General features: G+C 43.5%; 1 protein-coding gene and 1 long non-coding RNA gene across 3 annotated transcripts in view; both read right to left on the bottom strand.

The window, feature by feature from the left end:
* Positions 1–948: 948 nt before the first annotated feature.
* Positions 949–16,469, bottom strand: Plp1 (proteolipid protein 1). 2 transcript variants are annotated; one of them, XM_051141620.1, is made up of 7 exons: positions 16,323–16,469; positions 7,539–7,725; positions 6,583–6,844; positions 5,362–5,530; positions 4,770–4,843; positions 3,893–3,958; positions 949–2,962 (listed from the first exon to the last, which is right to left on the bottom strand). In XM_051141620.1, the coding sequence occupies exons 1-7, from the start codon at positions 16,324–16,326 to the stop codon at positions 2,891–2,893; spliced, it is 834 nt and encodes a 277-aa protein (XP_050997577.1). In that variant the 5' UTR covers positions 16,327–16,469; the 3' UTR covers positions 949–2,890. The 2 variants fall into 2 exon arrangements, with proteins under 2 accessions (XP_050997577.1, XP_050997578.1); XM_051141621.1 differs by having other exon boundaries at positions 6,688–6,844.
* A 3,568-nt stretch (positions 16,470–20,037) lies between these two features.
* LOC127185099 (uncharacterized) overlaps positions 20,038–22,393 on the bottom strand; it is a 36,734-nt gene continuing 34,378 nt past the window's right edge. Inside the window, exon 6 of the long non-coding RNA XR_007830181.1 lies at positions 20,038–20,202. This is a non-coding gene — a long non-coding RNA (uncharacterized LOC127185099). The remainder of the gene's footprint in view (positions 20,203–22,393) is intronic.

Below are 22,393 nucleotides of genomic sequence, written 5' to 3'. Positions count from 1 at the left end.
GCCTACAGCTAGTCTCCTTTCTTGTGTTCCTTGTCAGCCACAACTATGAGACAAATCTTATTTTAAGTTAGCTTTCTTCAGGCTGGTCATCAGACTTATGGTCCATGTTGTGTTAGGTGGCTTTGTGGGCTGGGCACTAGAGGGTAGTAGGTGTCACGAACTCGTTTTCCTCCTGAGCAGCCACAGCATGTTAGTTTATATCATCCTTGGTATATCTTCTCTGCCATAGACACTCAACTTCAAACCTTTTATTTACTACTTCCCAACTGAAACTGTGTATTTTTCAAGTGGGAAGCACCAGGGTATCTTTATTGAAATAGCTAAACAATTTTGAGAAATAGTAAAAATAATTTAATGGCACTTAGGCAAGTAAACCATGCTGAGTTGGCATGAGCAAGACACTATGAAACCCATGAGAAATTAAACATGAAATGAACTGGTACAGAGGCCTGGGTTCAGCCCAGCATGGTAGCACATGCTTTTAATTCTCTCTCTCAGGAGGCAGAGGCAGGCAGATCTCTATGAGCTCAAGGGCAGCCTGCTCTACATGGAGAATTTCAGGACAGCCAAGGATACATAATAAAAGCCTAGATAAAAAAAGAAAACCATATTCAAATTCAGAGAAGTATTTATTGGGTTTCTCTAGGTAAACTGTTTTGCATTTTGCAACTATTTCTTAGTATCTTTAGGTATAAAAAAAGAAGTTATGTATGTATCTATGACATTTTTCACAGTAGTGTAAGAATAACTTACATAGCCTGAAAAATCCATGTGCACCTTGAGCTAACTATAATTAAGTTCCTGTTAGTGAGGTCAAAGAGAACGATTCACTCAAAGGACACCATGTTTGATTGAGAACATTCTTAATTTTATTTTCTTTAATTTTATAAAATACATTTTGTAAGATGAGTTTCTAAACGTTTATTCTTTATGTTGTTAAAATCAAAATTCTATATCAGAAATGAAGGAAACACTTGCAGTTGATTAACTCTCTTTGTATGTGTATGTGCATGTGTGTGCGTGTACATGTGTGTGCATGTGAGGTCTTCAGGGAATGGTTGGTTATCTGTTATGCTATTAAATTAAAACAAAATAAAAGATATAGGTTATTTCACGTTTCTTGATCTTGATTGGTTTCTTACAGATCCTTTCCCATCTCACCACCCTTGTGCTTCCTGCTAATCTACCTTATATACCGGCCCAAGAATAACTCTCAAAATGTCTTCTTGCAAAGTCATATCTCCTTCAACACAGAAGAAACCACTTTGGGGAATAACAACACAAATCTACAATAAAAGGTCTATAATCGCTTTCCCATCAATCAAAACAGATCAAGGGTTTGTTTTTTAACCAAAAGTTAACAAATAGAGGGTAAGCCTGAAATCTGGGAGTTGTTCAGGTTTCAAATTCTTGCTGTCTGTCCTCTCCATGTCTTCAGATCTCTGTGGAAGCCTACCAACTGAACAGCTGACAGCTGGTACAACCTATTATGTGACCTATATATACCAAGAGATAACAACCTCTATGCTAAACCTAATTCTCAAAATACTGAGATAATATTAGCCAGTTAAATCATCTGTCATTTGTTAGGAAAGAAAATGTTGGACAGGTAACTCAAACTGAAGTTTAAATTTACCAAACAAACCTACTTCTACAAATGGCAGAATGTTTGTGGAAAACCCAATAAATTCATGGGACTAGACAATTTCAAATATTTTGTGATGCTTACTGTCCAGTTTTCCTTTTCCCCCAAAAAAGACCCATATTCAAAGAATCATTCTCCAAATCTTTCTGATACAACTCCAAAGAAGAGATAAACAATTGGAAAATATGAAGCATGAGTCATTCTGAAACGAATCAAGATCTTCAAATCACCTGCTATGAGTGAATGGATAAACCCCAGGAAAAGAGCACCATTGTGAAGATATGGACACAACTAAGTGACAGGGAAAGAAAGATATACTATGCAAAGAGTTAACTATCTTGCATCTACCCGAGGGCCAGCTCAAATTACACCTTTAGCCTCCACCCACTGCTGCTCCTTAGGTCACAGTCTTATTTCACATAAGCTAGTTTCCTTCTATTCTCAGCTCCTTGGAAACCACAGGGTTGTCATGGTAGCTGTTATCAAGGAGAAGGGAGTAAGAAGATCCTGACAACACTGCTTCTCTTCCTAATGAGGTGTAAGGACAAATGATGCCCCCTTTGTCTACACAGACACTGTGCTCCCTTATGCTGTAAGGCAGGTAGGCTGAGTGAGGGCTTAAATAGTCCAATGCCACTGGGGTCAAAGCTCTCTTTCTAAGGGTGAAAGATCCTTGCTTTGACCCCCTTCTCCCAGCTGCAGGAACACATTTGGGCAAATGGTATTGCTCTACTAGCATGCTTTTATTTTCTTCTGTCTTCAGTGGAAACAGGAAGATAAGAGTGAGTTCTTCATTTTGTGCATCAAGGAGAATATATTTGGCTCCTACTGATGACAAGGAGGCCAAGGACATTCCTGCTCTCTACCTGAGAATCTTTCTTTCCACTTTGTTTTCCTCAATGGAAGAGCCCTTTGAGAAGGAAGCACATCCTGGGCTTCAGGAGATGCTTGCAAACTCAACCAGAGCTTCCATTCCTCTGTGACTTGCAGCTGGGGAATCACCTTCTCAGGCGTCCCCCACTTCTAGCAGGAACCAGCTGTGGAGCAAAATGACTGAAAGAGGTACATGAGAGGGAGAGTCCACAGAGAGAGATTAATCACCACAAGACTCTCCTTTCTGGTTATACTCATCAAGTAAGAAGAGGGCCAATCAGTGGCAAAGGCAGAGTTAAGATAGGAGACACAACACTGTAGGCTGTGTGGTTAGAGCCTCGCTATTAGATCAAGGGGGATTTCTACGGGAAATCAGAACTTGGTGCCTCGGCCCATGAGTTTAAGGACGGCGAAGTTGTACGTGGCAGCAATCATGAAGGTAAGCTGTAGGGAACAGAAGAGAAAAGGTAAGTGACAGCAGAGAGGGAAGTTCTCTCTACTCAAAACCCTTTGGGAATGAGGGAGAATTGAAATCAAATCACAACTAAATGAAAGGTCTGTCTGCAAAAAAAAAAAAAAATGTAAAGAGCACATCCCTAGTGTTTTTTATTATATATATATATATGAACAGAGATCTTGAATTAGACACTTCCACAATAGCCCATTTCATCACGAACCTAATCAATAAAGATGTACTCCACAGACAGGTTCTGCTAACCACTGACCTGTCGTTCAGGAAGGTGGCTATGTCTGTGCTGTGTTCTTTCAAGATGTCTAAGCAACTTGGAGTCATAAAGTGTCTGCTGTATACACACAGCTACTTCATGCGGCACAGCCCTCCTCTCTCCTTTGCAGCAATTGATTTCACAGAGTAGAAGTGAGGGGGCTTTTTGTGAAGGCCTCTGCAGTAATGAGGATGCTTCTGGGAGATCCTCTTTGTAGTTAAGTGCTACCTCAGAGACTTGCGGTCCATCACCTTGCCCCATGGTACATGCGGTTTTGTATCTGCACAGTACACTACATTGGCACTGCACTTACATTATCCTCAGGACCTGGGGCACAGGATTGCAGCAGAGTGCTAGCAATTCTAATGTGAGGAGGTCCCTCCAGTTTCCCTGGGAGTAGTTATGCCCACTAGAGACTGTCTAAGATGTTTATACTCTCTAGACTCCTGGGATACGGCAAATCCTGTTTAGCCCTATGCTCTTGTCAGTACCTTGACAATGCACAGCAGACATACATAGCCCCACGCCTTGCTGCCCCTCTTCATAGCTTCTCTCCAGCCTTCCAAAGTTGGGAGGAGTCTTTCAGCTTAACACTACTCAAGCTACCCCTGGAGCATGCCTTTTCTAATAATATCTTAAAATAACTTACCAGGGAAACTAGTGTGGCTGCAGCACCCACAAACGCAGCAATAAACAGGTGGAAGGTCATTTGGAACTGTAGGAAAATGTGTGAGAGAGAATGATTTCTTACAACAGAAAAGCAAAGCACTCCATTGTAGTGAATGCAGTTGTCTGGATGGGCTGACATCTTTCCTGCACGTTGATTTTGTATCTATAAATTTTCACTTCCCTAAGTGTCAACCTCCCATTTGCAACTGTCTATTATGGTACCTCACACCCAGAGCATGTACAAGACTCAGAAAAGAGATTAATGATCCCAAATAGTCAATTCATTTCTTATAGTTCTTCCCAGGATCCCAAATCTTTTTTTCAAAGATGTTTTTCTGACTTCCTCCTCAGGATTGGCTTTTATTCCTTTGCTGTAATGGCACGTCTGTTCTCTTTTTTGCTTTTTCCAAATGTACTTATTTCACCTCTTATTGGAGATTAAGGAGTTCCAAATTAAAAATATTTGATAGAGCTCATGTGTGTGTCTGTACGTGGCTCATTTTCTTGGTAAGTTTTTAACCAAAATGGAAATTTTCATTAGGGAAATTTTATTACTAAGCACTACCTTTACTTAAGGCTCCACATTTTTCTTTTAATGAGGGGAGCCTGGGAAAGTAAGTGTTTCGGGGCAGCTCTGGGGTGAATAGGTGCTTGTTTGTACTTTAATCAGGATGCTCATTGGTTCAGGTACACTTAGCCATCAGTTTGCAGAAAGAAGTCTGCTAATTCAGAGTCCAACAAGGAGATACTATAACCCTTGAAGTTGAAGTTCATAAAGAGAAACTTCTGTTATAGGTAGGATTTTCTGTGTTATTAGCTAAACTATTTCAAAATCAGCCCACTCATCATTTGCTTACCTCAGCTGTTTTGCAGATGGAGAGGAGGTTGGAGCCACACACCTTGCCAGGGAAAGCATTCCATGGGAGAACACCTAAGGTGCAAAAGCAACCAGAGTAAACTTCATGTGGACTTTCCCCAGAGCCTTCTATCTTCTCTATGCTGCCTGTAAATCTCATATCGGCAGCAAGCATGACCCTGTTTTCTAAGACTTTACATGAAAGTAAAGGTGGTATTCGATGTCTGAGAAACTGTATAGTAGTGAAAGGGGCTGCTTTACATTCTTGATAGCAGTCAGAGAAAATGAGTGAGAGCAGCCAAGAAAAAGGAGAAGAGGAGGAGGAAGGAGAAGGCAGAAGAGGAGGAGGAGGAAGAAGAGAAGGAGGAGAGCAAAACAAAACCTCCCCAAACTTCCATATTTCCTTGATGTGTATGTGTGTGGGGGGGAGGGGGGAATCTTAGTTTCCATGGAATAAGATTAATAAACTAAGATGCATTTATTCATTATCTTATAATATTTCCACAATCACCATCCTCTTCACCCTAAAACAAAAACAAGTACATGTTGCTTCTCGAGATGTTAGGCAATTAAGGCTCCCACATCCCACTCACCATACATTCTGGCATCAGCGCAGAGACTGCCTATACTGGCAGAGGTCTTGCTAGGGAAGGCAATAGACTGACAGGTGGTCCAGGTATTGAAGTAAATGTACACAGGCACGGCAGAGCAGGCGAACACCAGGAGCCACACAACAGTCAGGGCATAGGTGATGCCCACAAACTAAAACAATTGACATGGGGTGGTTATTAATCAGCATCAATTTGCAGGCCTTGTAACAAAAACTGGGAGATCCTGGAGTGGCATGTGCCAATGAAGTCAGATTCCAGGCATCTCCCTCAAATGGAATTAGTGAGCGGGGCACTTCTGTGAGGTATCACTGGCAGTATCTCTTAGAGAACTGGCCCCAACTGCAATGGAGGGTAGAGTGAGTGGGTGGGAGTTGGAGAGAGGCGGATCCCTGGGTTAGAAGGGCTTCAGGGGATTTGGAGGGCAGAGAAGGTGTAAAAAAGTTAAAAAAAAAAAAGTCCTGAAAGAAAGTTGTGCCATTTTGTGCCTTAGGCTGAGCTTACAAGATGTTCTTTGCCACAGGATTTTTGTTCCCCAGTCACTGAACAATGCCAATAGGAGATTTAAATTTCAGATCTAAAACCATTCTAAGCTAACTGCTGGTCATAAAGGTCATCACCACAACACACTCATGTTCAGGCCCCAAAAGATCTTTAACTCTAGAGACTGAAAACCAATGGATGTCTTTCTAAAACACAGCTAGCCCAAAAGTGTGTGAAATATGCAGATCTAGCCTAATTCTCTCTGGAACCCCCAATAGTATAGGATCCCAGAATATCGTGAGTTGGAGTCAATTCTTTAATATCTATGATCCACCCTCCATTTCAAGTTGTGTGTCTACATTTAAATCCCCTGACTAGCATTTTAGATTCTTGTAGTCTGGCCCACTCTCGTAATCCTTGCTAGGAACAAAGTAAAGGGATACCAACAGATTGGTTAGAAATGGTCTTATTGTACAAAGATCCTACAAAATTCATGCTTTTCAGTTTGAGATGAAATTTTCTAGGGAACCTTTGAAAGGTGAGGCTAAGCCGGCCAGGCACCACGTTCTTCCTGACCATATCGTTCGGCTGTAGCCATCGCTTCCTCACTCAAAAGCCAGGCCTCTGGAGAGGACCCAACCTTGGGTGGGGATGAGGCCACAGACTCACGCCCACTTGTTCCCCCACCCCTTGTTATTGCCACAAAATCCTGAGGATGATCACCTTGTCGGGATGTCCTAGCCATTTTCCCAAACAATGACACACCCGCTCCAAAGAATGAGCTTGATGTTGGCCTCTGGAACCCCTCCCCTTCTGGCCCCCTGTTACCGTTGCGCTCAGGCCCTTCCCGCAGATGGTGGTCTTGTAGTCGCCAAAGATCTGCCTGACTGCGCCGGTGGTGTAGAAGCCCTCAGCCAGCAGAAGGGCCCCATAAAGGAAGAAGAAAGAGGCAGTTCCATAGATGACATACTGGAAAGCATGGATCCTGCATTGACAGACAGAAAAGTTCAGATAGCCTTCTGCAGAGGACACTGCTCTCCTCGTTACTTAGTAAGGTACATGCCTCAGTGGCTGGGGGTTCTTGAGAGGGATCACTAGGTTTTTCATATGTTGCAATAAATGGCGACAGAGCAGGTGGCCAAGGGTACATTTCCCCCCTATTCCGTATTACCCTGCACCCTAGAGAACCAAGTTTGCCACTCCTCGCTTGACAAGTGCTACTCCATAGGAGACATATGCTAGGCAAACGGAGAGATGCATGAAGGAACAGTAGCCTAACTTGTTCTAGGAGTGGGACAGACTTTACTACTACGACTGGGTACACATAAGAAGTATCAGACCAAAACCAGGGATTCCACTGTGCCCAGTCATTGGACTGTCACCTGCCACTGTGGAGACAATTCAAGCAACATTAAGCATACGTAGCAGAAATCAGGCCATGCATGAGAAAACAGGGAGGAGAAGAGGAAGACCTCCTTTCTGAATCTCACATTGTCTCCTTATTTAGAGCTTCCAACATGGCATGGTAAAACCTGTACACACAGAGATGTGTCAGGAATTCTATCTGGCTCCACACTGGTCTCCTACTAGTCACTAAGATGCTGATGTGTTTTATACCTCCAAGACAGGGTGAGGAAAAAAAGGAGATGAGCCTGGGTGTGGGGTGGGGAGGTACTTACACATTAATGAGATACTCGTAGTCCTGGTAGTTTTTGGAGAAATAGGTCTCAATGAGCTTTTCTGTACCAGTGAGAGCTTCATGTCCACATCCACAGAACAGTGCCACTCCAAAGAAACACAGTCCAGTGGCCACCAGGGAAGCAAACGGGGCCCCTACCAGACATCTTGCACAGCACTCTAGTAAGCCTAGGGAAGAAGAAGGGGAAAAGTCAGAGGTGCAGAAGAGTGAACTTGTCCACTCACACTACACTGCTGGGCCAAGACATCCATGCTACCAAGCACGGAGAGTGGTTATCTTGGTAGTTCTAAAGGAGACTCCATAGGTTTTAGCTTTGCGGATGTGAGACTGACCTACTTTTTGTTCCATTCTTAAAAATGAGCCCACATCGTCAATGCTCAGAATGTATGGGTTTTAAAGAGGAGTCAAACAATTCAAGTGGCAATTCAGGGAGGCAGTGAGATTAGCCCCTTTTGTAGTCTGTTGACTTGTTTTAGTTATTCATTGACTGGAATAAATGTGCCAAGCATTGTACATGGGATTTGAAAACAGGAAAGGTACAAACTCTGCCAGATTGAGTCTTTAGTTCACTGAAGAATGAATGAATGAAGTCAATGTAATATTTTCCACCAACAATTCCAGGAAAGCAAGTAAATGGCTCCAGAGAGTAAATCTATTTAGGATTTCAGAAGGGATGAGTGCTAACCATAGATGTCAGGGTTTTCAGACACAATTTGAACTGAACGAGCATCTCGGGTGGAAGATAGGATGGAAATGGCATGCTTCAGGATATTCCTACCCATGATGCAGATCTGTTGCAAGAAATGTCAAATCCTTCTTAGTCTAGATAGAAGGGAACAACCCAGAGAAGAGAGAAACTAGCACAGGACAAGGAGTGGTGCTAGGAAAGATGCTTTTGCACACAATAATAAAAATGCAGGTGTGGGGCTGGAGAGAAGATGGCTTGGTAGTTAAGAGTGCTTGCTGCTCTTCCACAGAATCCACATCAGACAGCTCACTGCTGCCTGTAACTCCAGCTTCAGAGGATGTGATGCCTTCTTCTACAAAAAATATTTGAATACAGGCTTGATGATTTTTCTTTCCACTCCCTGCTTGACCCTTCAGAAGCGCTAATCCATAGGAGACATTATGCTAGTCAAACTGAGAGACGCATGAAGGAACAGTAGCCCAACTTACTACTACACCTGGCTACACATAAGCAGTATCAGACCACCACAGCTTGGCCATTTTCTATACCACCCAAATGACATAGCTAGGTGTGGTGGCACATGACTGTAATCCAAGCACTCTGAGAGGCAGAGGCAGGCAGGTCTCTGTGAGTCAGGAGCCAGCTTGGTTTCCAAAGTGAGTCCAATACATTACCACACAGAGAAACCCTGTCTTGAAAAAACAAAATAAAACACCCTGAAGATTCTGTTAGTTCAGCCACAAAGAAACATTCTGTCATGGCCACAATGGCTTTCTGGCCTAAGGAAAACACACAGGTGTCTTAAAGTGTTAAGAGTGTCTGAGCTCCCAGACCTGGCACCTCTCAGCCCTGTGCTAGTGTTGCTGCGAAACAAGAAAGGTACATAAAGTAGTCATGGACTCTGGAAGCAGCTAGGGCCCAAGGTCTGGAATTATGTCAAATGAGACTTATCAAGTGCTAAGGAGATGGCTGATGAGACAGATAAACATGTGCTTCCTTCTGGCCTCTTGACCAGATCTGCAAATGGTGAATAAAATGAAAATGTTAAGATCTTTAAATAGAATGTATATGCATTTATAGATATGTCAGATAGTGTATATAGACACAATATATGTATGTGCATATATATGTATTTAGAATGTGTGCATATACATGTATGCATATATATGCCAGGTTGATTATATATCTATTCCTATAGTGCATGTACATGCAAATAATCAAAAAGTGTTCCTGAGAAAGTACTAGTATGTGATAAGTATGGTATAATTCCTTATCTCCTAATAGAACAAAATCAATTTTATATTCATGTATTGCTCCAAGCCAAGTTTAATGACTTACAAAACAGTACAAAGGGAAATAGAAGTCCTCTGCTTTATCCCCTTAACATGAGCTCAGTTTTTATTAAAACCCCAAATGCTTTAAAAATGTGATTTCCACAGGTAAGTTGAGCAATGTCAACAGATGTTGAAAGATCAAATTATGTGTATCATGGAAAAGTTGGGACAGATGCATTTGTCCTTTTTATCAGAACTGTAGAATAAGTGAACACTATTATCCACCATTCACTGAAACGACAGTCTTTCTTTCTTTGAAGTTCCTTGGACATTGCATTAGAGATAAGGCTCAGAAACCCAAGCCAAAGTATGTAGTAGACATTTGGTGCAATACCGGGTCCCTTTCACTTTCCTCAAACTGAAGCAGCCATGCCAGGAGATGCAGCCTCTCTGAGAAACACATGATGATGGGTTTGGAGCTGTGCTGCTCTGAGCAGAGGCTCAGTTCACTCAACATGAGCTTACCAAGAGAGGGTGCTCACTACTGGCCTATGATGGCATGTACACACTTACACACATGTGTACATGACACGCATGTGTCCACCAGAGAAAAAGGAAACAGCTGAAGCTGACCACTGCCTTGGGGAGACAATCCCAGAAGCAGATCTTTGCTATCATTAGGTTAAGGTGCTTGGAAGTAAACAGCACTACCATTTTCATTCTCTGCCCTTTTAACTTCTCTCCACCCTCCAACTCTTAGACTCTTGTAGTAAAGAAGGTCTCTGAGGCCTGAGGTGGGGGAGGGGAGGTTACTGACCCCACTGTTCCTTCTGTCTTCGGCAAAGGGTCAAGCCTTGGACACAGCCCTCCATAACTTTCCCCAGACAAAGAAGCCTTGTTTTCTCCTGAGATCTCAGGAGCCTCATTGGTATTCTGCAAGGCCTTGGAGGCCTGGGCGTGGGGAGGGGGTCAGATCCAGTAAACAATGGCAGGACTGTTTATTTAGCCCAGGGTAAAGACAGCCATCTACCCTAGCAAGTGGTCATCATGTGCCCATTCACTTACTCCAGCATTTTCACTATGGGATGGTTAATGATGAGGCAGGTGTGATCTGGAACTTGAGCTCTTACAAGCCTAACATAGAGAGCTACTCAATGCTTTAGCTGATGTCCCCTCTATATCATCTACACTAAGGACAACTTTTCCTTTTTATCATCAAGTGATGGAATACACAAAGTGATTTATCTTCTTGGACATATGATCATTTAGTAGTCATCAAAATAACCAGAAAACGTCACATTTAGTGTTTTTACTGGGTGACAAAACTTTGGGGGCAACTTGAGGTCATCACTTGATAGTTTATTTTCACACACATTTTTTATCAATTTTCTTAGAGCTCAGATAATAACTTGCCATTCCCCTTTCTGCTCTAGTGATGTTCAAAGCAGAGAACAAGGACATCGGCTTTGGTGAATGTCCAATGTGAAAGCCAATACAAATGCCCTTACAGATATCTATCACTGTTAGGTTATAAAATAGTTCAACAACATTAAAACAAGCATCAGATGTTAAAGTCCTCAACATTCAGATGAAATGTTTGCTCTAAGGGCATTTAAGTTCAATAGAACTAAAGAATTGCAGCTAGTCTGCCCAAACAAAAGTCAAAATTTGAATTCTAACAGGGGAAAACTCAGAACATATAAGAGATTGTCTTCTCATCAAAGTAGCTGACAGTCAAAGCATTCTGAATAAAAGTCCATTGGGTTCACTTCGATTTTTCACAATGAACTGGGCAATAACAGCCTAAAACTATAAGCTCTCTGTTTCAGAATGCCTCAGAGTCAACAGGGTTTTGAATGCTAAAAGGCATTCTGTCATTTCCCAGCTAAGAATAAACGGTGGAGTCAGTATAAAAGAATTACACAATACTAATGCTACTCAATGAGATTGAAAGGCCTCATTTTGATGTGTGATCACAGAACTAATGACCCTTTCTGATGCTTTCTTTTCCTTTGTGTTTAAGTGGCTTGAGGACAAACATTAAACACATTACTAGTAACAAAGATGTTGCAAGAAACAGAAAGAAAGTAGGAGCCCAATTTCTTTCCTCAGAAAGCTTCCAATCCTGTTTGGGAGAACAAATTTATTTCTTAAATTGAAAAGCAGAGCTACCTATTATCTAGCATTAAAATTGATGGAGCCAAATCCTCTGGTAAAAATATAAGTAAAGACAACAGTTTCAGACTGGGTTCTATTTATCTCCACATCCCCCAAACAAGCATGATCAGCTGTAATAGGACTTCTCATCTGTGTTTTCTGCTAAGATCAGCAGTACTACTGTGAGGCTCACATTAGCTCCCATTCCACTCACTGGCCTGATCCTGATGCTGTCTCTTTAAGCAGAAGCCAAATGCCTTAAGCCCTCCCTCCTTTCCCATGCCCTGGGCACACCTCAAGGACCAGCTCCATGATGGAAATTCAGTGTGAAATCTGGGAACTCATCAAAGGGAGGAGAGGAAGGGCTTTCATAGGAAGGAAGGGTAGAAAGAGACCAATTGTATCCCACACAATTCCCAGCTTGTCTGTTGAATCCAGCTGACAAAGGGAGAGATAGAAGAACCCTGTACAATAGAGCTAAACAACAGGCTAGCTCTTTGAGGGAGAAACTGGTCCCATCTCCCTAAGTCTCTAATCTACACTGCAGTCTTCCCCTCCTCCCAGAGTCCACCCCTTAACCTCAACCCATGAACAGAGGCTTCCTTGATCACAGTCTAGAGCCATTAACATGGCCATGATACTAGAGCCGCCGTGACTGGTACTAAAGATAGAAGGCGATCAGTGGGTGGGGGTTCTAGAAGTAAAACAACAATTATCAGGAGGTGACAGAGACAAAGACTTTTGCTGCTGGCCTGATCTTGTTAGGACAAAGCTCTGCCTATGATTTTGTCTTTCCTGTATGGTATTAGCACATATACCACATTCAAGAGTTCAAAGGGACTCTATAGGCACTGAGGCCTAGGGATTCAAGCCTGTTTGATAGTCAAGTCATGTGGACAAGGTTATATAAAAAAGAACTCCAACCTCCTTATTACACAGGGATTATTACCACTGCTGCTACTCCTAGTAGTACCCACTAGTAGTGGGAATTACAACTACAACCATCAGGAACAGCATCAGGACCACTTTTCTTCCTATATTCTTTTTCAGACAAAAACAGACACACAGACACACAGACACACACATACACGGGTAGGGGGGCAGAGAAAGGGGCCAATTTATGTGTAAACACTTGGAGGCCAAAATATAAGCTTGACTGTTAAAATCTGTTCCTTGAACATTGTTGTGGCCTTGTCCAGTATGAGGAAATAAAGAACAATGTGTCACTAGAGGTAAGTGTAGCTGCATCTTCTGGTATCATAGCCCCTCTTTCCTTGCTTAAAGTAGGATGACCTGTAGAATCTCACTCTCTTCGTGGTATGCCATTGACTCTTTTTTCAAAGCCTTAAACAACAAAGAGCTCTGAGGTCAATGACAGATCATTCCTAATCATTTGGCAAAGGCTAAGGAAGGTCTTGCTGAACTTTGATGTGACTCTGACACTGGGTAGGCCTGTGAGTGGCAAAAGATGGGAGTACTCTGTTCACTGACCATGGCTTATGACCTTTCCTTATCAGGTCACTCCTGACTTAATCTTCTGTGTCTTTTTCTTGCAAGACAAAAAGAACTGTACTCAAGGGATGATTTTTAAAACTATATAAACTCACACTCTCTCCCTTCTGTCTCTCTTTCTTTTCTGTCTGTCTCTCTGTCACTCTGTCTTTGCCTGTGTGTCTCTGTCTCTGCCTGTCTATCTCTATCTCTGTCACTCTGTCTCTGCCTGTCTCTTTGTCTTACACACACACACACACACACACACACACACACACACACACACACACACCCCAAATAAACAAACAACATAAAACAGGGAAAAACATGTCCCTGGCTTCCTGGCTTGGCTGGGACCTGAAGATGTTCCTGTTCCTATTCCTCATTCCCCTCCCTGGGTCAAAGATGTCACCACTCAGAAAGCTCCAAGAGAACCTTACCATCAACTAGATTTCCTGGTGTCCTGGCTCAGGGTCAAGGTGAAGCCCCTCAAAGCAGGGGCAAATCGCTTAGTCTCTCTAGCTTTTCAAGAGCTCCTGGCTAGGCACAACAAGGTAAAAAGTGGTGTGGTGAAGGTTGCCCTTGATCCTTTTAGTCTGTCTCTAGGAAGAGTTAGTTAACATGCTGGTCTAAATCTGCTTTCCTTTTTAAATTCTGGCATTCTTGTGGTGCCTTTGATGGGATCAGATAGTCTTCAGGTAGCTCATAGAACTCAGCCTCCTCTCTGCCTCCACAGTTTGTACTTCCAAGCCACACTTGGAGGGAAGCAGTGCAGTCTGGTTGCCAGGGTAACGGCCACTGTTCTCCGATGACAACAAGCTTGAGGAAGGCGATGTTTTGCTGCTTAGTGATGGCATTGTTATTGAGCAGAAAATATTCATTTTGGCTCTTTGGCTCTTTCTTAGTTTCACTGTTATTCCAAAGACCCATATGAAGCATCTCCCTGCTAAGTCTGGATGAAGTGTTACTAAGCTGGTTACACTGCCCATAACCTGTTTGCTCAGAGACCACTGGATTCAGTACTACTCCTCAGTTCCAATCCTAAGAGATTTTGTGGTTGAGGTAATGAGCTGCCTGCTTCTGGAGGTGATTAAGTAGAGACTTGTGTATTCTTAATTTTTTTGTCAAAGAAATGAATTCTGCATTGAAGGTTGGCTCAGACAACCTTTTTAAAAAGGAAAGTCTCCCTATGTCGTTTTGCCTTTTATACTGATTCTCCTGCCTCAGGTCCTAAGGTATTAAAGGCATGTAGGACCACGCAGAGTTCCACTTCAGATTAGTCCCAATGTTCCTTTCAATTCTGGAGTCTACAATTTGATTTATCTGTTGCCATGGTTAAACGGCAGTGAACTCCACATCAGAAGCAATCTCACATTACTACCTTGTCAGAGATGGCTGAAAACTCACTGTCTCAGACACTGTGTTACGGAGTGAATGTAAAGACAATGGCTACTGCATCATGTATCCCTAGTCTGTGTATTGCTTACCTAAACATACATCCTCAATGACACCTTACTCTATGCTATCCTTCCTTGGGAGGAAGTCATCCAGCTTCTGTTACCAGAAAATATTCCTGTGATCGTTTTCTTTCTTGTTGTCTCTATTTCTTCAAGGCTTTATCCCCTGAGGAAGTAGGATTCAACTTACACTCTTCCCCCACCCCCACCCCTGTTTTGCAGGAACAAACTTCTTCCCACATTACTTCTCCCCTTGCTGTACTTAGGTGATCAGATGGTTCTTACACAAACATAGCAGGTGCGCACAAAGAAAACCTAGTAACCTTGGAAAGGGGAACATCAGCTAGGCAATGCACTGTCGCAGAATACTGGGTGTCATCAGAATGTACAGTGGTTACAGGACTTGTCTACATTGACAGGACTGCCACATCATTATTACTCGATCTTCCACCCTGAAAGTAGACAGAAGAGTTATTGTTGCCCCTGTCTTGCAGATGGTGAAGTGGTGATTCATGGTGGCATAGACCAATTTGGCAGAGTTCATGAGAGACTGAGCTGAGATCCAGACCTGGCTGTTTAGACTCCTGGTCTAGTATGCTACCCTCCTAACTACCCTGCTTGCATATATGCTTCTAACATTCCCCGAGTGACTTGAGATGAAAACAACCCAAGGTTCACAACAGTTCAGTCTAAATAAAAAGAATGCTTTTGTGGCTCTTATCAATTTACTGGTTACTATGTTACATGGCGAATCACTGGGCAACTAAATCTCTTTTCATTCAGGATGTGTGCAGCTGCTACTATTATCTTTCCCAAACGTGGGCAATATGTGCGTATCTCTGAAGCATCGTGCCTAAGGCAAAGAAGGACACTTTTGTTCCACATACTGTACTCTGAACTGACAGTGCTAGACACTAAACTTCACAGCTTCCATCTTTGTGGCACATAGAAAAGCCCTCAGGTCTCAGTCAACGTAACAAGAGCCCTTAGATAGAAGCCACCTTGTTATAGCAGAAATTGAGGCTAGGTCCATGGTACTTACTAGAAACGTTGAGCTGCATGTGTGTTTGCTCACATGCATTCACACACACACACACACACACACACACACACACACACACACACACACACACACTCCATATCTGCTCCACTGGTAAAACCACCAGAAACTGTGCTTTCATCTTCTGAACCTATAATGTCCACTATAGGCACTGCCAAGTCTGAGCCCAGTTTTCCCCACTCCTCCACATCCTTATTGATGCCAAACCGGCTCCGAGGTTTGTATCAGGGAAGCAAGTATTCGATACATACGAGGGTTAGTCAATATTTAAGTTGTCTCCAGTGGAACTTGGAGATTCCAGATAACCTGACTATAAGCAGGGCCTTAAGATCAGGGGAAAGGAGAAAGGACAAGAAAGTGAAGTGGTAGGAATCCACATGGTCACATTGTCCTGTGGGCATTCTCTCCAAGGATCTGTGGGAATCCACATATACTGCTGGAATTCATTGGCAGTGAAGCATTATGTTCAGTACAGCAAAGAAGGAGTTAATACAATTAAATGCTAAGGAATTAAAACAGAAAATAAATGCCAAAACACAACTTATTTAAGCCATTGGAAACCCAAAGCCCCAAAGTTGGAAAATCTCTTTTGAATTCCTGTGCCTGCGTCTTCGATGTTAAAGTTTTTGAAACTCACCCATGTCTTTGGCACTCTGACTCCAATTGTAGCCTGCTGGCTAGTCTGCTTTGCGGCTGACTTTGTTCAGCTGGAAGGATCCTGGTCTCTCCAGTCTCCTTCTTCTGTCCTTTACTTTTTCTCTCTGAGTATCTTTGTCCTCTTCTCCTGCAATGAAAAGGGCTTTCTGATTGACAGCCAACCCCCTTAAAGAGACAGGCTCGCTTTCCTCCTCCTCTCCTCCTCCCCTTCTCCTCCCCTTGTCCCCACCTCCTTTGGGATACTCCCTTCTTTAAGGGTTCCATCTTCTCTTTCTGCCTTTCACTTCCCATTGTTTGCCTTTTGTTTTTGAGGGCTTTTTTTCCTCTCTTTTTTTTTTCTAAAGCTTCTCTAGAATTTTGTTTTGCTACAAAGAACTCTGGAAATATGAATTGGGGGTGAGAATTAAATAGAGGGGCCCTTGAATCCTCCAACTGATCTGTGGATCTATTTGACATGTCATACTTCAGTCTGAGCATGTAAAAACATATGAAATGGTAGCTCTGATGAAGGGGTCTGGATCAAAATCATACATGCTATACTACTAAATATGCCCCACCCAACCCTCACTGCTAGCTGCACTTGACCCTGGAACCCTTCCCGTCCTCTGGTAGCAAAAGGCATTCTTCCTCCTCTTGGCACTGGAAACACAAGAGGGAAGAAAAAAATTTGTCATTTAAAATAATTTCTTCAAAACCTTTGTTTTTAGATGAAGATAATAACTCCACGAACAGATTATGACCAAGCTCAAGAAGTCCAGAATTATAATGAATATGTAATTAGTAACAAAAATACAAAGGACAGGGCAAGATCTATGCCAAGTTCACAAGAGGAAAAAAAAAAAAAAAAAAAAAAAAAGGCCAGAGTGGACGATGCAGGCGATTTTCAATGAGAATTAACTTTGAGACAAGACATTGTCACAAAGTGGGACTCAGCTAGTTAAAACTCTTCCCAAGAAATAGAGAGTTCTCATCAGAAAGTGAAGATGACACTAGAGAAGCAAGGAGCATTTAGGGGAGCAGCACTCAGAGGTCGGGAGAGAAATAGATTCTTGTCTCAGAGAAAAGTCTATGAAAACACTGGTCATGCAGTAAAAACAGGGGAATGATATATGAAATATCTATACTGGTAAGAGTGAATTCTTAAGTCTGTGAAGGGACCTGAGTGCCTAATATAAAAGGTGATGTGAGCTAGGGCAAGTGTTCTAGAACTTTCTAGAACAGGTAAAGTTTAAGGAGCATTTACATGGGTTCTTTGTCAGTCCTCAGAACCCTGTGACAGTCATAGTCCTCTTGATGTAGAAGCAAGACCCAACTCCTGAGTGACTCTAAGGAAGGTTGGTCTATAAGAAGAGCAGAGCCTGTCATCTCTACACTCCTACAAAGGGAGATATGTCCTCCTGAGCTTGTCCTGTGGTTCTTCGTCTTGAGGTAAGAGACAACAGAAGGGGGAAACTGAGCAGAACCTAAACTTTTCTGTGGAAGAAAAGAACAGATACTGTGTGTTATGGACTTCTTTTGGGATTGTGATCTCCCACATGTTTCCAGCTGATTCCACTGGCGTCCAGAATTGTAGTGTATGAAGCTGGTCCTAGAATAAATCATTTGCTCTTATATAAGTCCTTGTACCTGTGTCTTGCAGAACAGGAAAGTAGTAGTTTCCCAGGGCAGACAGGACTAAGGCCATGACTGACGGTTGAGGGTCATAAGACCCATGCCTTTCCCAGGCCTGCCCTCCAGACACAGACTCTGCCTGCCATAGAAGTGCAGCTGTAGGATCTTCCTTATACTGATGGTCCTGGAGAAGGGGTGTGATGGCAAAAAGGACTGTCCCTAAACTTTGGGCATTCCGATGCAGGGCATGAGAAAGATGATCCTTACGGCTCAAATGGCCAAGGCAGATGTGTGGACAGGGAAAGTTGCTCAGATTGAGTTTTCTCATGTATCTCACCCATTCTTAACTATATCTCTAGGACTGTCTATACTACTTAGGAGAAAATAATTCCCCAGTAAACTCCCAGACACCAACTTGTCTACCACGGTCTCCTGAGGCCTCCTTTCTCCTTTCCATGATCTCTATTGTCTTATGCTTTATGTTATCTCTGTTCTCTTTCTCTTGTCCCCGCCTCTCTACCTTCTTCCTTTTCTCACTCCTCACTAGCGGGGAAGATCATCATGCTTTTTGCATTGCTCTTATGCCAATGGGTAGGAAAGGTACTCAGCCAGGTGATTACATCACACTCTCCCTGGTGCCCTGAGGTTCCCAGTTGCCTTGGTCTAATGTATTGCACTTGCTCTGTCCATCTGACAGTCTATCTGCACATTCCCTCTGCATCCTTCTTCTACACCCTTCCTACAGTTCTTAGAGGACTTCTTTCAGGTCTTCAAGAAGCCCCCCGACCCCATAAAACTCCATCCACCCTACCCGTGTTTATAATTCTGTTTTTATTGGGTCTCCTAAGTGTGCTCAACAAAATGCTTTCCATTCCAGCGGGGCTTCTGCAATGCCCAAAAATTCCTCCAGAGGGCACCAACAGCCTTCATGGTTCCACTCTGCTCCCTGCTTTGGGGGCCAGTGAGGAAGAACAAAGCAGGACTGTATTACACTAGAGAAGTGTGCCTCAAGCAGTTTCAGAAGGACCACCAGAGAATCTGAGCCCCCTTGATCATAGCTTAATTTAGTTGTGCAACTGTCTTCAATTAACCATCAAACATTTGGATGTTCCCTTCATTCTCTCCTCTATCATCCCACAACACCAGAACCCTGAAGGCCAGAAAGCAAGCATGTTTTCTTTGCTCCACTAAACTCGGACATCCAGAAAAATGCAATGACTTTCTCCATAAAAACTAGCAAAGCACACAGGTACCTAATCTGGTGATTCAGTGCTTCATGTCCACCTAGAAGATGAAAAAGGAAACAGGGAAGGCACAGTACCAATGAGTTCCCAGGCTCAACTGGTGGTATTTGAGGATCTGGAGCTGATGCTTCTCTTGTCCCACCCAAGACCATGTTATCACATGCCAAATTGGGAAAACGAGTGGCTGGTTTTACAGTTGTTTCCAGTCCTGACCCAGAAGGAGGGCAGAGTGGCAGGCAATGTGTAAAGTCCTGTATATTTGCCGATAGGACTTTCCACACCCAACTTTGTGCCGATTGGCTTGGCCATGCCTTTCTGGCCAAGAGAACTGAAGGCTGAGGGCCAGAGATGTTGCATTCTTTGATCATGCACAGTGTGTGTTGTGGGGGGGGGGTAGAGGGTGCTACTCTTCTGGTAATTTAAAGAGCAATGCAAGGATGGACACAGGGATGACTGGTAAACTGTGTCTATTTATCAGAGACAGATGCTAATGGTTTGGAATAGATTAAAGAAAGTAGCTTAAAAGCCAAGACATTCAGACAAATAAACTCAAGAAAAAAGCACCCAAGGAATGCCAAACAGCCAGTAGCACTGTGGAGCAACCAGCTGTCCATGTAACCCACTTAGAATCCTAAAAACTTGGCTGGCTTCGCTAGGGGTGCCCCTATAGAGAGGGGACATATATGTGAGCTCTAGCAACAGCAGAAATAACATTATTTCTGTTGTCAGTGCTCACCTAACTCTAGGGGGACACATTTTGGTTTTTCCATTTGAGTAACAGGGTACAGAGAAGCAGGTTCCCCAGGGCCACCTAATAGGCAAAAGACAAAACTACCTTTAGAAAATACCTATGTCCAGATTCACTGCTTGGAACTTGCTGGTGCAATTGTTTTGCTCTGAAAGAATGCTTGAATACAGAGCCTCTTCCTTCAGCAAGACTAGCCAAGGGGAGGATGGGCGGGCTTCTCGGGCTGCTGTGGCCCAAGCTTCTAACCCTTCATATGCCTGAAAGCAAAGCATGGAGTGAATGTTCAGAATGCAGTGGTTTTTTTTAATCTAACTAGTTGGATTTGAGATAAGCAGGAGTCAGAGGAGAGCACGTGCCAGCAGAGAAGGTTGGCAGGCTCGTCAGCCAGCGTAACACCAGGACTGACTGTGAGTGCGTGGCTAGAGATCCAACTCCAAGCCTCAGTATTCTAGGCAGACTCCTAAGCTGCATCTCCAGCTGTGAGGCTGCTTCTTAAAGACTTTTTACTTTAGAAATCTTTATGGCCAAATGTTACAAGCCCTGAGATTTTCCCACGCTGGAAAAATGCAGTAACAAGATTCAGTGAACTAATATCTGTCCAATTTTGATAATTACTACAACTGCAAGAAAACACGAAGGTTTATTCTGCTGTTTTCTCTACTTTGTGTATGATTCAAACATGAAGTCAGAAAAGGAAGAGTTGTTACAGTTAAAAATCAGACTAAGCCAGAAACAAAAATGAGACCATTCCCAAGGGGGATGTCTATTTCTGGAAGGGTGCCCTAGCCTGGTAAAGAGTGGCTGCTTTGGAGAAAGGGTGGGGATTTGGAGATGACAGGAAGCCTTTTTAACTCTATGCTCTTTAAAAAAATATTTTATTGATTTATTCGTATTATATCTCAATGGTTATCCCATCCCTTGTATTCTCCCATTTCTCCCTCCCTCCCATTTTCCCCTTACTCCCCTCCCCTATGACTGTGACTGAGGGGGACCTCCTCTGCCTGCATACACTCATAGGGTATCAAGTCTCTTCTTGGTAGCCTGCTATCCTTCCTCTGAGTGCTACCAGGTCTCCCCATCCAGGAGACGTGGTCAAATATGAGGCACCAGAGTTTGTGAGAAAGTCAGTCCCCACTCTCCACTCAACTGTGGAGAATGTCCTGTCCATTGGCTAGATCTGGGTAGGGGTTTGAAGTTTACAGCCTGTATTGTCCTTGGCTGGTGCCATAGTTTGAGCGGGACCCCTGGGCCCAAATCTGCCCATCATAATGTTCTTCTTGTAGGTTTCTAGGACCATTAGCTCTATGCTCTTTAGCACGGCACTAGTTGGTAATTAGATGTATTTCCAGGCTACCTTATTAAAATTTTCCTCTGAAAACTCCTTCATACAGCAGTCCATCCATCACTCAAGTCTTTCCCACTGATTTCAGGTAGCCCACAGCACAACGGTTTGGCTGGCCTCCACTGTCCCACTTAACATTCCCCCTGCCCACACCCATATTCTGATACACAGCCGATAAGGATGCTATTGTGAGTAGGAGATCTCAGAAAACACTATTAGGGCACAGCTGGTTGGGAAAGGAATGGCTGCCCTAGCTCTGCTTCCTGTGGCAGAAAGCATGTACACATACTGTCCAAAAAGCCCTTCACCCAGGAAGTACCCTGGCGGAGGCACAGAGCCTTTCTGCCTCCCTATGGGTCCCACCAGCTCTGAAGGCTGCACATGGCCCTTGAGGCTCTAACAGTTGCCTAGACATCCTCTTGATCCCACAGCCCTGGGCAGTCTTTTTGTTGTTGTTGTTGTTTGTTTTTCCAGACAGGGTCTCTATGTGTAGCCTTGGCTGTCCTGGACTCGCTTTGTAGACCAGGCTGGTCTCGAACTCACAGTGATCGACCTTCCTCTGCCTCCCAAGTGCTGGGATTAAAGTCGTGTGCCACCACCGCCCGGCTGCCCTGGGCAGTCTTTACAAAGATCAGCCTACCTGTCCACGTGCAGTGAAGGCAATAATAGAATTTGTTGGGCCTTTCAGAGATACAAAGGCAAGCATCTGGCTGCATAGCCAGCTGAAGGATCACTCCGAGCTGTGACCCTACAACTTCAAGTTGAGGTGCTATGGAGCAGATCACCTAATTTTGAAGCTAAGGTACCTTTTCCAGGAAACTAGGCCAACAGACAGAACTAAGAAGCAGAGGAAGCTGCAGGCAGCACAGTACTCCCTGCTGAGAGCTAAATGCCTCAGGTAAGTGCATGTCACGTTGCTGGAGCTCAGGGCAAGTGGGCCCTACAGACAGCCCTTTCTTTCCTGTCCCCCTCTCATGCCCCAGCTGTCCGAGGAGCCGATTTGCCCAGAAGCTGGTGCCTAAGTGACAGTTATAAGTTGGCACAGGGAAAGACAAGAACGCCTCTGTCTCCAGGTAGGATGGGACAGACTTTGGCCTATGTTGTGC

Source organism: Acomys russatus, chromosome X (genome assembly GCF_903995435.1).
Source record: "Acomys russatus chromosome X, mAcoRus1.1, whole genome shotgun sequence".
Lineage (NCBI taxonomy): Eukaryota > Metazoa > Chordata > Mammalia > Rodentia > Muridae > Acomys > Acomys russatus.
The sequence above is the reverse complement of the archived record's forward strand: the minus strand, read 5'-3'. Positions and strand labels throughout refer to the sequence as shown.